The sequence below is a fragment of the Mastigoproctus giganteus genome, chromosome 6, assembly GCF_048544385.1.
Source record: "Mastigoproctus giganteus isolate SK-2022 chromosome 6, ASM4854438v1, whole genome shotgun sequence".
NCBI lineage: Eukaryota > Metazoa > Arthropoda > Arachnida > Uropygi > Thelyphonidae > Mastigoproctus > Mastigoproctus giganteus.
The window spans coordinates 194910268-194926025 of record NC_143580.1 but is presented as its reverse complement, the minus strand read 5'-3'; the positions used below and the strand labels follow the sequence as shown (position 1 = coordinate 194926025).

At 35.4% G+C, this 15758-nt stretch overlaps 1 protein-coding gene across 3 annotated transcripts in view; it reads left to right on the top strand.

The window, feature by feature from the left end:
* Coq6 (ubiquinone biosynthesis protein COQ6, mitochondrial) overlaps window positions 1-15758 on the top strand; it is a 143468-nt gene that overhangs the window by 100469 nt on the left and 27241 nt on the right. For all 3 annotated transcript variants that reach the window (XM_090375600.1, XM_090375597.1, XM_090375598.1), the window contains exons 9-11: window positions 3467-3590; window positions 7384-7499; window positions 12571-12737. In XM_090375600.1, the coding sequence (XP_090231726.1) occupies window positions 3467-3590; window positions 7384-7499; window positions 12571-12737 (407 nt within the window). The remainder of the gene's footprint in view (window positions 1-3466; window positions 3591-7383; window positions 7500-12570; window positions 12738-15758) is intronic.

The window sequence follows — 15758 nt, the reverse complement described above, 5'->3', positions numbered from 1 at the left end:
GATTGTACAAACGATGAAGTCACGACTCACACTGGAAATGCCACATGCATTTCTGTTTGAGTCTCGATGTTCCTGGACTTTGTATTGTAAGTGGATCTTGTAGCAACCATAATTTAAGTGAAATTTGAACATTACAAAGATTACGAAATTAAAATTTACAATATATTACAGAAATTAAACTGTTGACAAAAATTAAATCACCAAAGAAGTTAAATTTAAGCTACCCAACAAAAGTTACAAAATTTCTGCCAAAATATCGATAACAAAAGCTATATGAATATTAAGCTGTAGCTTTCCAAATACTTAACTAAATACAAAAATAAACTAACCTACGTGACAATAGGAATTCAAACTGTATACAAGGGGTTTTCAATAAATTGTCTACCTTCCTATGAAGGAAATGAGATAGAGGCAAAAATCTGTTTTTATTTTTTAGTGTAACTCCCCTGAACTTCAATACACTTATTCCATTTTGTTGGCAATGAGTAAATGCCAGACAAATAAAATTCTTTGTCCTGTCCATCAAAGAATGCAGAAACAGCAGACTTCAGTTCATTATCATTAGCAAAGCAATGTCCACGTGTATTTTTCTTGAGGTGTCAAAACAGGAAATAGTCACTGGGGGGGGGGGCAGATTTGGTCTGTAAGGTGGATTAGTATGTTATGTAAAGTAACAGTCTCTCAAAGCAGCAGCATCAGCATGTGACCTGTGCACTGGTGCATTGTCGCAAAGAAGCAGAACACCTCTAGAAAAAAAATGGCTAGCATTTTTTGTACATTCTGCTTGTGAATGTACAAAGCAGTTTTGTACATTCACAAGCAGAATGTACAAAGCAGTACTGGGGAGTCATATGCATCTTTATGACATCCCTTAGGCTGTACAGTGGAGATGCATATAACTCCCCAGTGACTATCTGCTTGTGTTCCAAGTAGCGAATGTACAAAATTCCCTCAGCATCCAAAAAATGCTAGCCATTTTCTTGCCCGCTGAAAGTTGTGTCAGAAATTTTTTGTGGGTGGGGGAGAACTCTTGTGCTTCCATTTCATTAATTCTTGCTTGGTCTCAGGATCCCAGTGATGAACTGATGTTTCATTACCCATAACAATTCTGGAGATGAAAGTTTCAGGATCCTTCCATAAAAGTCTAAATTTTCCTCACAACACTGTATTCTGAATTGCTTCTGCATAGGGGTCAGAAATCTGGGAACCCACCTTGCACTGAGCTTACTCATCCCCAAGTGATATAACCATCCTCCCCATGGAGGATGGTTATTAACTGTTCCCTCAAATATGTCACATTCTCTAAAGATTTGGGCCACCTTTAAACATCTGTCATTCAGCACTAGTGTTTCCACAGCTTGGCACATTTCTGGATCATCTTCGATGATCCAGAATTTCACCTGGTATTCTGAAGGTGCACTGTTGCCATACACAGCCACCATCCTTTCATGAATGGCTTTCAGCCTATTTCCTTCTTTGGTGAGAAACTTGATGACCGAACAATGCTCCAATTTCAGCAAAAATCCATAATTTGATACAGGTATGTTCCTTCTTTCTGTTACAGCAACACAACCTAAAGGCGCCTCTGTAGCCAGGTGGGCAGGAGCGGCAGTGCATAGCACACGCTTCTTGATTAGACCGGGGTTCAAGCCCATCACCACCAAATACGGAGGATGCGGAAAGGCCAGGGAATGACCACCGCATATCCCCTGAGCAATATGGCCTTAGTTGCTAATGCTCCTAAAAACCAAATAACAACAACAACAGCACAACCTAAAAACATATTGGGATCAAAATTAGTATGATTCAAGTTGAGATATATAGTAACATGATAAATTGTAAATCATTGAACTATACCCTCAAAAACCATCTTTGAAAAAAAACCCTCAAAATTTAAAATGCTCTTATTTATACTCCAGTACAACCACCAGGTCAGTGGAGTTTACAGTAAATCATCAACACAAACATTAATTGTATTTAGCAGTCACGGGCTTGAACCCCAGTCCACTCAAAGAGCCTGATCTCAGAAAGAGGTCCGATCTCAAAAAATAACCTGCAATTAAGAGCATCAGAAATATGCAGCTACATGCTGTAGCCTTGATCCCAGATTAAGAAAAAAGCAAACATGAACAGGAAAAAATTAAAAAAACTCATGGCAAATCAGATTATGTCTAGCACGGTGCCAGACATAATTTGATAAATATAAAAGTTGTGATGCTAAACAGTGGTTACAAGTAATTTAGACAATAAATTGCATTTCAAATTAATTAACAGAAAAAGGAGAATCGTTGTTTGGCACAAATCTTATGGGTGCAAAACTATTCAGTTTCAAAAATTGTCTCCAAGGTGGCAGAAACCCAGTCAGTGTGTATGGTCAGGGGAGAGACTACGGAGGATGTGATGATTTTCAGCAGTAAGTTTTCTACACGTGTTGACTTTCACAGTGGATTTTCTTACTGGTGGGCTTTGTGAAGTTAGGAATTTCATGGAATTTTGAATTTTGTAAAAATTAAAACTTTGTACATAAATTCTTTGAAATATTAATATGTTCTTATTTTGACTTTATTGTTATTGCCCAGTGCTAGAGTAAAATTGTTCGAAATGCAATCAGAATTTTTTTAAAAATTATAAATAAAATTCCTATTACTTTTTTTTTTTTTTATGCAGCAGGAGGATCCTCTACATTTAATTTAGTATTACTTGATTTGGCTTTATCAAATATGGATCTAAATTCCATAGAAATTCTTCAATGTCAGCTTTTGAAAAACCCAAATCAGACAGTTCAACAAGCATGATCCCCAATTTTCAATGCTGTTTTCATGCTGACATCTATTATATTCATATGTACTAATTCTGTAAAGATTCATATCTACTATATGAACCTTTCTACTATGAATATGCTGCATGTAAACAGGTACCCTTGGCTTGATTATTTAAAATTTTCTTGTTTATACTCCGGCACGACCACCAGGACGGACAGTGGAGTTTACAATAAATCAATCAATACAAATTGTTAATCGTATTTAGCAGTCATGGGCTTGAACCCCAGTCCACTCAAAGAGCATGTGCTACTGCACTCATGCCCTTGACCACTCAGCTATGTCAGGCCTTTGTTTTTCTATTTACAAAAGAGTGTGATTCTCAAGAAAGTGTCAGAAATGGAAAAACTTCTTTAAACTGTTTACAGTAACTTCTACCGGGTGAACATTTTAACAAAGTCAAGATAAGCTGCTGCGTGAAAGTGATTTTTGTTTCCTTTATTGAAGGGAGAAGGTTAACAAACAATGTTAACTGTCTCATTGTTGTGAAATATTTATTGCTTATTATTATTAATCTAAAGTATAGCCAATTTTGCTTCCTATGATGTAACAAATTCTTATTGTAATATCTGGAGGGTTGGTACTTGTTATTTATTTTTTAATGTGTTCACTATTTTTGATAAAGCGATATTAATTTTGTATTGCAGAAAAAGGAACAATACAACAACTTCCCCCAAGCATAATGTCAGTTTCTGAAGGTAGTAGAGCTTCTTTTCCTCTGGGATTTGGCCATTCAACTAAATACATTGCCTCTAGAGTTGCTCTAATAGGGTGAGTGAAGTAAATTACAAGCAGTTTGTGTTTTTCTTCTGTCTAGCACAAATACAAAATTAAACTCCTGCTTTCTTAGTATATCACTTAGTTTAGAAGTGGAAAATACAGGATGGGTCATACGTCAGTTTACCGAGAAATTATTAGTGCAATTCAATTTTAGGTCAATATCACTTTATTAATATTACATTTACATGATGTTATTTATGAAATTTAAGTGATTTGTTGAAATAGATTTTTTCTGTTTTGTTCAATGGACATGGAAAGTTTTGCTACATAGTTTCATTTTCTTCATTTACAACACTTTTATGTCATTCGGATTTAGATAAATTAGCTATTCACTCCACCTGCTGAAAAACCCTTCGTTTATTTTGTAAATACTTCCTTGTAAGACCAAGAAACAACTAGAAACTTTGTAGAAAATACTTTGAGAATGTCAATTTCCTTAAAAATTGGGAAAAAAATGAACTGTCACGATTTTCATAATAAAAAGACATGCTGCCCATTGGTCAGTCATTGATTTTAACACAATTTGCAACATAGCTCTGGACAAAACTGACTCGCATGCATAAAAAGAAACCTTCATAACAGGAAATCAATGTTTCATCCTTTATGTGGACCCCACCCCTTTCTATTGACATCAGTATAGGAAGAGCACTGGATTTTTTATCTAGCCAGCTGATATTTCAGTTATCTATGTGATTTATACATAAAGTTTTCTCTCTTTTGTGCTAAGAATTTTGTGTAGAGGATGCATTTGTTATAAATGAGTCTTGAACATCTGGGGCGGATATATCCATCTGGAAACTATAGGTGTAGCAGTACACACAGGTTCCACACTTGCACAACCTCCAAGAGTATAATATAAATACTACACTCTTTTATATGGCAGAATTGCAATCCATCCTAATGGCATTAATTTGATCGAACACAAACATCTGTTATCTGTTACACAGTATAATTTTCACCTATTCCCTTAGTTGTTTAACAGCTGTACCATTGTTCATCCAGTCTTCCAATAGATCAAATCCAGGATAGCAGAACTCACACAGTGAAACTGCAATATCTGATACTGTTGGATCCCAGGACATATGGGAATTTTTGGAAATGAGCAAGCACACAAAGTGATGAAACAACCATCTAGAAAAATCAGATAACCCTACAAATTGGACATACATTACTTATTCCTACTTGCTCAGGGATGAATCCCCCCCCCCCTCACCGAATGAACTTCTTTCAGTATATAGCCACTTTATGCCCCAGAAAACTTCAGGAAATAGGTATAATATTGAAAGTGTTTTCTGCTTTCTAAGACTAATATATTTTGTTCACCAAATATAATAATTGAATAAAGCAGAGTACAAGAAATTGATACCACCTTTAAACCTAGATACCTAAGTTATAATCAAAACTACCCATAACTGAAATACAGCATATCTTCAACTGTTTTAACTATCATCACATTTTAGTTAAAGCAGCTCTTGTGCCAATAACTCCCAAGCAAACAAATATTTGCTTTAATAAGCATACAGCAGACTCTCGATTAACCGGGACACTTCAAGACTCCAAATAAAATAAAATAAAAAAATCAACCAGAAATCAAAAAATAACTAGAATAGGTATAAACAGATATTTTGCAAGTCGTAAATAAGGGACAAGCAGCATTATAAGTCATCACTGAGAGATTAATGTACCTATTATCTTGCAATCCCTGCTGTCTTCACACCCGCCACTCAAAAAAAAACAGGGAAAAAAAAGAGAGACCAAATATTCAGTTTGTTTTAGTGCGTCGTGTTGATTGTTGTGTTCTGTTGCAGTGCAAAAGGGACAAATTTTGTTTCTTTATGGGTAGTCGGAATTTTTTAAATTTTTTTTTTATTTATTTATTTATTTTTTTTTTTTTGTGATTATAAATCACGAAAATGATGGGTAAACGCAAAAGAGTTGTGTTTTCAGTTAAACAAAAACTTGAAATTATTCAAAAGTTTGAAAACGGTGCATCTGTAAGGAATCATTATAATAAGGATGTATCAAAATGGCCAAACATTAACAAGTATCATGCAGAATTCAGATTTGTCAATAATAATATAGTAGCAATATGTTATTAGTCAATCCCGAGTTATATAAAACTCGACGAAGTAAGAAGTCCTGGAACATATCTCTTACATATGTCGGGGACTTTTGTATTTTTGGATTGACTGGGAAATCGATTATTCGGGATTTGTTTTTTACCATCTATCCCAGAAAATCGAGAGTCTACTGTACTTATTGGGATATGTTTGTTTTCAGACCTTAGAGAGAGGGGGGGGAGGGATATTTGTCAGTGAATCACGATTTCACATTTATCTATTTGTAAATCATGTATTTGGAAGATTGAATTAGCTTGATGTGAATTTTGCAAGCAGTGATCCAGATTAGTTGAGTCTCAGCATACTCTGCTGTAACTATTTTTGCATCTATCTATTATAAAGTTCACAAAGCTGTGCTAGTTTTCAGAATTCTGTGAATGTGTTTCACCATTTTTATATGGATTAAGCCAGAAGTACATGGCTTAAACCACTTATATAGTAGTTGTAGTACCATGCATTGGCCTACATTTTGCAGTACCTTTTGTTATCAACATAAAATGTCATTGTCATGTACTGTTGATGAACTGAGGCAGTTGGCCAAAAAAAAAAAAAAAGGCTTTATATTGACTGGACCACATCAAAATTCTGTGAAATTACCACTTTATGAACACTTCCTTGGAATTAGAAATGTGTGCTCATTGGATGTTGTTTTAAATGGGATGTGAGTACTATAAGTTATTACTGCTTAGGCTATATATACATTTTAAAATTTGCAACACCACAATTTTAAACAAATAAATATGACCAGAGCACTGATGCAGGTTACAGCACAATATTATACAACAGAGTAGCTTGTTTCAAACCATATGAATATGGGAAAATACCAATAGTTTTATTAAAAAAATAATTTTTTCAAAATATTTTGCTGTATTTGGGTTGTTACCAGAGTAGTGATTTCCAAATTTTTCTGATGCCAATGCACTATTTACCTGCTAACAATTCAACGTCCCACCCAGAATTCTATAATGGTTTGACACTCTGCCCACCCCCCTTTTGTTTCTCATCCAAATTGATGGTAAATGCATGCAGTGATGGTACTGCACATCTCCCTCTCTTGAGAGAGAGAGAGAGAGAGAGAGAGGCGCCTCCGTAGCCAGGTGGGAAGGAGCAGTAGTGCATAGCACACGCTTCTTGATTAGACCGGGGTTTGAGCCGGTCACCACCAAATACGGGGGATGCGGAAAGGTCAGGGAATGACCACCGCATATCCCGGAGCAATATGGCCTTAGTTGCTAATGCTCCTAAAAACCAAAACAACAACGAGAGAGAGAGAGAGAGAGAGAGAGAGAGAGAGAGAGAGAGAGAGAGAGAGAGGGGGGGGGAGTGTTTGACTACATCAATTCAGTTATCTTTCAAAGAGAAAGAACAACTGTGAAGAAATAAATGCTGCAAATTTCTAAATATTATTCAATAATTGAGTCGTAAAAAATCACATCTGTTTATGCAATGAAAGGAAAATAATGTGAAAATAATGCTGATATACCAAAATTGGTGACATCCCTGAGACACATTGCAGCACCCACTGTGGAAAGCACTGTACTAGAGTATAGAATGCCACTTTTATTGAGATTCAGTTGTATCTATTAAAAATTTTATGAACTGCATATAGGTTTCATATAATAATGTAATGAAAAAGACCACTGATTATAATTGTCTTTCTTTAGTGATGCAGCTCACAGGGTTCATCCATTGGCTGGATTAGGCGTTAACTTGGGATTCGGAGATGTTCAGTGTCTTTGTGATGTGTTAGCACAGTCAGCTTACAATGGAAACGATATTGGTAAGTTTTAATAACATATAATTATCTCTTTTAACAACATATTTATCACTGTTCTGCAACTTTGCAAAATTTTAAATTATCACACATATATATATATATAGAAATTAAATTTTTGATAATTGACCATTGAGTCATCAAGGCTTGAGCTTAAACACGTTTAATAGATTTAATAAAGCCCTGCTTTTCTACCACGAGGTCACACATTAAGAGTATACATGTTACTCTTATCTGATCTTATAAACTAACAGATTATACAGGATCATAGTTGATTAAAATATTTTACAAGTATATGCCTTTTGTGTAAAATTTTTACTGGTAAATTTAATCTGTTTGTGCTCAGAGCAATGATGGATGTGAGTATGTTATGATTGAGTCAGCTGTTTTAGGTGCAACACTGGAAGGGATGCATAAACCACAACATTAGTATTATAAATTCATATAATTAGTGTGGGACACAATTCTCTGAATACTTTTCTCAAATACAGAAATGCCTCATCCCATTTCTAGCTCAGTGTGATTTCACCTCACTTTTACAAGAATTCATTGAATTATCACCCCATGTTGACCGGTGGCATATACCTCTGTGAAGCATAGCAGTTGCACCACCATTTTCCTTCCATTTGAAAAGGTCTGGGCTCAGTTACCATTGCTGCGCCAGTGTAATTTATTTCCATCAATGATGGCAGGAACTTTTAAAGAACTTGTCAAGTGGTGGTGAGTCTGTGATGATCTTGGACAACAGTTCCTTGAAAAAACACCATTTCATTCAACAGCATGCTTTCTCAAAAAAAAAAAAAAAAAAAAAAAAAAGAAGAAGAAAAAAAGTATATTAGAAAGATGCGCCAACCAGAAGAAATCTATACTCACTCAGCTTTAGATATTAAGTAGCCTGCTATCCCACACAATGATGAGTTGACATATAAGCCATATGTTTATGTTAGAACTGAAGTGAAAATAATTTTAACTTTATAATATCTTTACACTTTTTTTTTTTTTTTTTTTTGTCCATAATAATTGCAAAATCGCTGTTTATTTAAACAACGCTAGGATAGAGCTAGTCAACAGTTCCCATGGTTCTTCACAGTGATTGATTGTACTTGTGCTCTCGTTGTTTTTACAATACTGTATTATTATTCTTGAATTAATTTTTTTACTTTTTCGTATGTTAATGTATATTATGGCTACTCCCGTGAATAAATCCAGGGATTGCACTAACTCTAGGGGTGCCTCCGTAGCCAGGTGGGAAGGAGCAGCAGTGCGTAGCACACGCTTCTTGATTAGACCAGGGTTCAAACCCATCACCACCAAATACGGAGGATGCGGAAAGGTCAGGGAATGACCACCGCATATTCCCGGAGCAATATGGCCTTAGTTGCTAATGCTCCCAAAAACCAAATAACAACAACAACCAACTTTAGGAACAAAGCTTAACCTATTCAAGAGTAAATATCGAGGTAAATAAACCCTCAATGCTTAACTACAAAATCATTTTGTGGTAAACGTTTTTGTACTTAACAGGAAATGTGCTTAAAGCTCAAGCTATCTTGTAAACTACTAGAGAATTACATTTCTATGACTTAATATGCATTTTTATTTGTATAAAGTTAAACTAAAGTTGTCTCAAAACAAAAATGCAATTTTGAAGTTAACGTTGTCTGACACTAATATGTAAGACTATGTTTTTCATGTGTGGACTTTGGGAACTATGTACATTAATCTACATTTCGTTTGCTTCAAATAGTGTGGTCATTAATGTAAGAATTTTCTAGAAATTTTTCTCTTATATGCTGCCATTTCTTATACAGGGTGTTTCAAAAATGTTGATCAATAATTTAAAGGTGAAAAGTACAAACTAAAATAAGCAAAAAAGTCCCAGTGAACATCGGGCCGCAAATGAACCATTTTCGAGATAATGCACATTTTCTGTTAAGATCCGCCACTGACTATGGGAACATTAGTTTAGCAAAAAGCTGTGAATCCTTTGCTAAGGGTGGTTTTATTAAACATAAGATAATACATTTTTAATTTTTGGTTTCAACACCACAGTATTTTACAGATGTTACATGTTACAGGATGCTCTTTCTAACACCCTTTCCTCAACATCAGGTGTTATGCTTCTGAGCCTGCCTGCCCGTACTCCATGTGCGAAGCGCCCATGTTCTCTAAGGTGTTGATGTACCCCGATGAATATGCGCCTGTTGGGCTGCCTTTGGCGGGGAAATTCTTTTTGGTACAACGTGCAGCCTCGAGTGCACTGCCGTTGGCTTTACCACATGAAGTGCATGTCCGCATACGCTTTGTTGCTTTAATGTCTTTCCATGTTGACTATCCTTTCACAAGTACTAGTATGCCTGCTACATCTCGGAGCATTGAGAGAGGGGAAACGGAGAGAATGAGCATAGCCTAACCTAAACAAACAAGTCAGTGGTGGATCCCAACTCTATACAGTTCACCTTGTCAGTGGTGGATCCCAACTCTGTACAGTTCACCTTGTCAGTGGTGGATCCCAACTCTGTACAGTTCACCTTGTCAGTGGTGGATCCTAACTCTGTACAGTTCACCTTGTCAGTGGTGGATCCCAACTAGAAATGTGCAATACCTCGAAAACGATTCATTCACTTAAGGACCCATGTTTACTAGGGTTTTTTTGCATATTGTAGTCTGTACAGTTCACCTTTAAATTATTGACCATCACTTTTGAAACCTCTGTATATGTTTTCAACTAATTGAAGACAGTTTGTAATAAAGGGCAGCATAAAAATAATTTTAAAAACAGTGATCACATCTGTAAGCATAAATTTGACATCAGTGATCAAATTTATTCTGATGATAGCTAAATTTGAAGAATTTCTGTGGAATTCATATCTAGAATTTGATAAAACTAATACATAAATGTAAAGGATATTACTGCAAAAAAAAAAAAAAATAGATTGGTTTTATTTACAAATTTTTTATGAATTTTTTTACATATTTTTTATAGTCAAATTTGATTTTTGATGAATTTACTGTAGTGTTGGGTAATAAAGTCAAAAAGTAAGAACAAATTAATATTTTAATTTGTTCTTACTTTGTTTAAACATGTTACAGAGTTTTCACTTTTGCAGAATTTAAAAATTCTGGGGATAAAAACTGCATAGAGCCCACCAATATCAAAAAATGAATTTGGGACCCATCTATGCAGCAACACATTAAACCTTTGGTTATTATGTTAATATAGAAATTCTTGCATTGCTGTTGCATTTATAGTAAAAAAAACAAGCAAAAAGAAATTGCCTTTTATTCACAAACCAAGAGTATTTTTTTTTTATCCACATCCTCCATATTCCTCATTCATTTCTCCAGTCAGTGCATGGCAACAAATATAATATCCAGTGCATTATGGCGCCTCCGTAGCCAGGTGGGAAGGAGCAGCAGTGCGTAACACACGCTTCTTGATTAGACCGGGGTTCGAGCCCGTCACCACCAAATACGGAGGATGCAGAAAGGTCAGGGAATGACCACCGCATATTCCCGAAGCAATATGGCCTTAGTTGCTAATGCTCCTAAAAACCAAATAACAACAACCAGTGCATTAGCTACAATATACAGTATATGGATAGCCTACATTGATGTGTATGAAAAAAGAAATAGAAATTTCCAAATTCCTATTGGTCCAGTTTTAATGAAATTTGGAGATAGCTTGACAATCATTCTAAAAGAGCCAAATATAAAATTTCATGCAAATCCATCCACTGAGAGATGTTATGTGCAGATGGTTGGACAAAAAATAATCACTGGAATTTCTCTTGATTCGATTTTAATGAAATTTGGGAAGACTTGACAAATCTTTCTAAAATAGTCAAATATAACATTTTTTGAAAACCCATCCACTAGGATAGTGAACACAATTAGGCACTTTGTGCATATATGCTAATGTGCCTAAAAATAAGAAATTAGTAGATCTTTAGCTCAGTTGTGCTCAATATCTGCTAAGAAAATAGTAAGGGTAAGAAACCCATTGTTGGCATTGGCGCTTCACTGCTTCTTGATGAAAGAACAGTGACAAGAAAAGGACCTTTTATGTGTGAACCGAGAATGTTTCATTTTGGCACATCCACAATATTGCTCATTCATTTCTCCACTCAGTGCACCTTAACAAATATATATCCAGTGCAGAAGCAGTGAATATTATATTTGTTATGGTGCTTTTACTTTTGTACAGATAATATTAACCAGCAGTTCTCAAATTGCTGATTAGTATCATCTGTACAAAAAAGCACCGAAGCTGAATGTTAAGCTATTCATAGCAGGTAAAAGTTTAAGTTTAGAAAGAATCAAATTTTTCATAATTTAATTTAGTTTTGGGAGGCTGTAAACCCCTGGCTTTATGGCCGTGAAGGGCAATAAATATTATCTCTCTCTCTCTCTCAATAGTTTCTTCTCTCAAACAATTTACAACTCTAAATGAGAATGAAATTGCATAATCTCAGAGTAAAAATTTGCAGTATGCAATACAGATGATAACTTTTATCTTAAAATCAGATAGATTGGTAAACAAACTTGCTAATGTCAGCATGTGAAACTCATTACCAGAATATCAAAATGGCAACCTGGGTAGAGAAGGCAATTGTGTGCTGTGGTTTCATGAAACAAAATTAGCCACAGCTACAGAGAATGTTATGCAAACTTTTAGAAAGGATTACTTATTACTGATACATATTATGGCTACCAACTAGTCTATTTATTTATTATTGGTATAAACAATTCCCAAAGACTGGTTGCCTGTGTACAAGAAAGAGCAGTAACTGAAGGATTTGGATCAAAGTGTCTATACTTGTGGACTGTAGTCGTTTCCGTAATATGTGAAGAACTTGACTAGACATGTTCAATCATGGGGTATTTGCATAGAACATCTGTAGATGTTTTAAAACACTTCTTGAGTTTTTGAATTAATTGCATGGTGCACCTTTTGAATTAAATGTATGGTTACTGCATTGTGAGTTTTTTTTTTTTTTTTTTTTGTTTTGTTTTGTTTTGTGCATTATAAAAGATGTTTTAATACATGAGTGGAACTTCTGTAATCATTTTATAGGTATGAAAGAGCCCTTACTGGAGTATGAAACACGGAGGCAGCGCCATATAGTACCTATTATGGCAGCCACCGATGCCCTGCATCGTCTTTATGGAACACAGTTTACTCCTGTTGTTCTCCTTCGCAGTGTAGGTCTACATTTAACAAATACCCTGGATCCTATTAAAGTGAGTAAATAAATGGTTTTTCATGAGAATTTCAAAAAGGATTTTTTAGATTTCATAGCTTATTTCAAATTAAGGAACTAATTTTACTAGAAAGTAATGTGTTGAGAGGATGTAACTTAACAGGCTACATAATGAATTAATTACATGTGAATAATTAGCATTAGCATTAGCATTAGTAGAGGCATATGATGCAAGAAAGCAAGCTTATTCAGCATCAGCCAAAAAAAAAAAAAAAAAAAAAACACACACCACTCCCATTTCACCCCTCCGTTCGTTCGAAATACCTGTCCAGTTGAGCTTTAAATTTGTTTAGGCTATCAACTTCAACAACAAGTGATGGAAGTCGGTTCCACCAACCAACCACCCACTGGCCAAAGGCAAATTTCCGCACATCTATCCGACATCCGTCCTTCCTCAATTTGAATTTATGCCCTCTGAGGTGATTATTCTGAGCAAGATGAAGAATCCCATTGACATTGAGCATGCTCAAACCATTCAAAGCCTTACACACCTCTATCAGATCACCTCGCCGGTGCCTAGTCTCCAGACTCTGTAATTTGCAAAACTTAAGCCTTTCTTCGTAAGAGCACCCCTTTGTTCCATTCACTAATCTTGTTGCCCTTCTCTGTACCCGTTCCAGCAGCTCTACATCCTTCTTGAAATGAGGCCTCCAGACCTGTATACAGTACTCAAGATTTGGCCTAACCATTGCCTTATACAAGGGAATAATCACCTCCTTATCCCTGCTAGAAAAATTCCTGTATATCATTGACAAGACACCATGAGCTACTCTTGCAGCACGTCTGCACTGCTCAGAGAACTTCATATCTGCCTGCACAATTACCCCCAGGTCCTTTTCATTCTCCACCACTGTCAGTGTAGTACCGCAGAGTTGATACGTTGCTCTGGGGTTACTGTTTCCCATATGTAGTACTTTACATTTGTCAATGTTAAACTTCATTTGCCACCTCTCAGCCCATCTGTTCAACCTTTCCAGATCCCATTGCAGCAGCATAGTGTCAGTAGTGTCCTTAACAACCCTGCCAACCTTTGTATCATCTGCAAACTTGGACATTAAACTTGATATCCCATCATCAATATCATTCATAAACACCGAAAACAACAACGGACCCAACACTGAACCCTGAGGAACTCCACTAATAACATTAGTCCACGTTGAGCAGTGTCCATTGATTACCACTCTCTGTCTTCTGCCACTCAACCATCCCCTTATCCATAGCAGCAATTTGCCTCCAATGCCACACTGCTCCAATTTGTGCAGCAGTCTTCCATGTGCAACAGTATCAAAAGCCTTTCTAAGATCCAAATATATAATATCAAAGTTATTCCCTGCATCCAGTTCTTTTGTGACTACATCATAGTATCCAGGGCTCCCACTCACGAATTTTAAAAAAACTTAGATTGCAACTTAAATAAACCCAAAAAAAACCTAGTTTTCATCATATAGTATAGCAACACAAATAAGATAAAACTTACCATGCAAAAATATCTTTTATTTAATTGTAATCAGAATTTTCATCCCATTCAGTTCCCTCCACATTTATTTTTTGAAGTTCTTTCATTTTTTTCAAACGTTCTTCGTATCTTTTATGACAAGTTCCTTGTATGACTTCTTTTACCAATTCTGATTTAGGTTTCCATGAATAGCAATTTTGATTAGATCTATTTATCGCCTGTTTTGCCATTAGTCGATTTTTTACAGTTTCTGGTTTAAGGGAGTTTGTGGCTTTTGTTTTTATATGGTTTACTTGGGAGAAGATTCTTTCTACGCTTGCCGAAGAGTGAGGGAAAATAGTTAGACTAGTCATAAAGTTAGATAAAATCTCATATTTAGAATTATTAAAGCCATCTTTTACATTACATAACAGATACCAAAACTCAGGGATGGTTTTGTAAGAGAAATCTAAATCTTGATTTAAACGAAATGATTGCCATTCATCATCTAGAAGATCTAGTTTGTCTTCAGAAAAAAGGTGAGGGAACTGCATTGCTAAATGGAAAATTGAGGATGGCGAATTGGCACGATCATGTATCACTGCTGGGCCAAGAACATTGAGACTGGCGATAATTCCATTGTCATTTAGAAGAAATCATTTTCTGATTTCCATACAAAGTTCAACAAGAAATTTTAAACAATCATTTTTAAACCTGCTTTCACTGTCACCAAGTGGTGTTGAATTTAATAAGGCCATACAACGGCCTCCCAAATATATTTTATTCAGAGGCTTATGATTTATTGCATTGTTTGGATCAATTTCAACCAGCTTGCACGAAGTAATGTCTTCTTTTATGAAAAAACTAAGAATATTTTTATACTCAATTGAAACCATTGAATGAAGTAAGTGCAATCTGAAATGCTCAGATTGAAATTAAATATTCAGGCAGTTTATTTTCTCCAGTACATATCCTAAAAACAACAACATATGCTTAGTTCCTTTGGTGATCATAGTAATGTAAATATTCCCTGCACCATCGATTTTGTCAATTTTTGATTGAGACTGAAAATAAAGAACTAACGCATGCCACTGCTCAATAATAATTTTTATTACATTGCCACGGGATAACCAACGTGTTTGTGCTAATTTGGGAATTTTATGCTTAGCAGTATCTACAACATCTTGAATCATTTTGAACTCGTTTAATCTTTTACTACTACGGGAAAAATAACAAGAGATATCTTTTATAAATATTTCTAGATATGATGGTAGTACCTTGACTGAGTGACTAGCACATAATGCAAAAGAATGGCAAACACATCCCATTATAAATACTGATGGTACATCCTTTTTTAGCAATGACTGGAACCCACTCTTAGTACCCATCATAGTGGCACAATTATCACTTCCAAAGCCAACGAGATTACTTATTTGAATGTTTTTTTTCTATGAAAAGATCTTTTACAGCTTGATAAAGCCCTTCTGAAGTACCATTTTCGACACAAACAGTGTCAAGTAACACATCTACAACATCAAGTTTTTGAATATCAAAATATCTAACAAC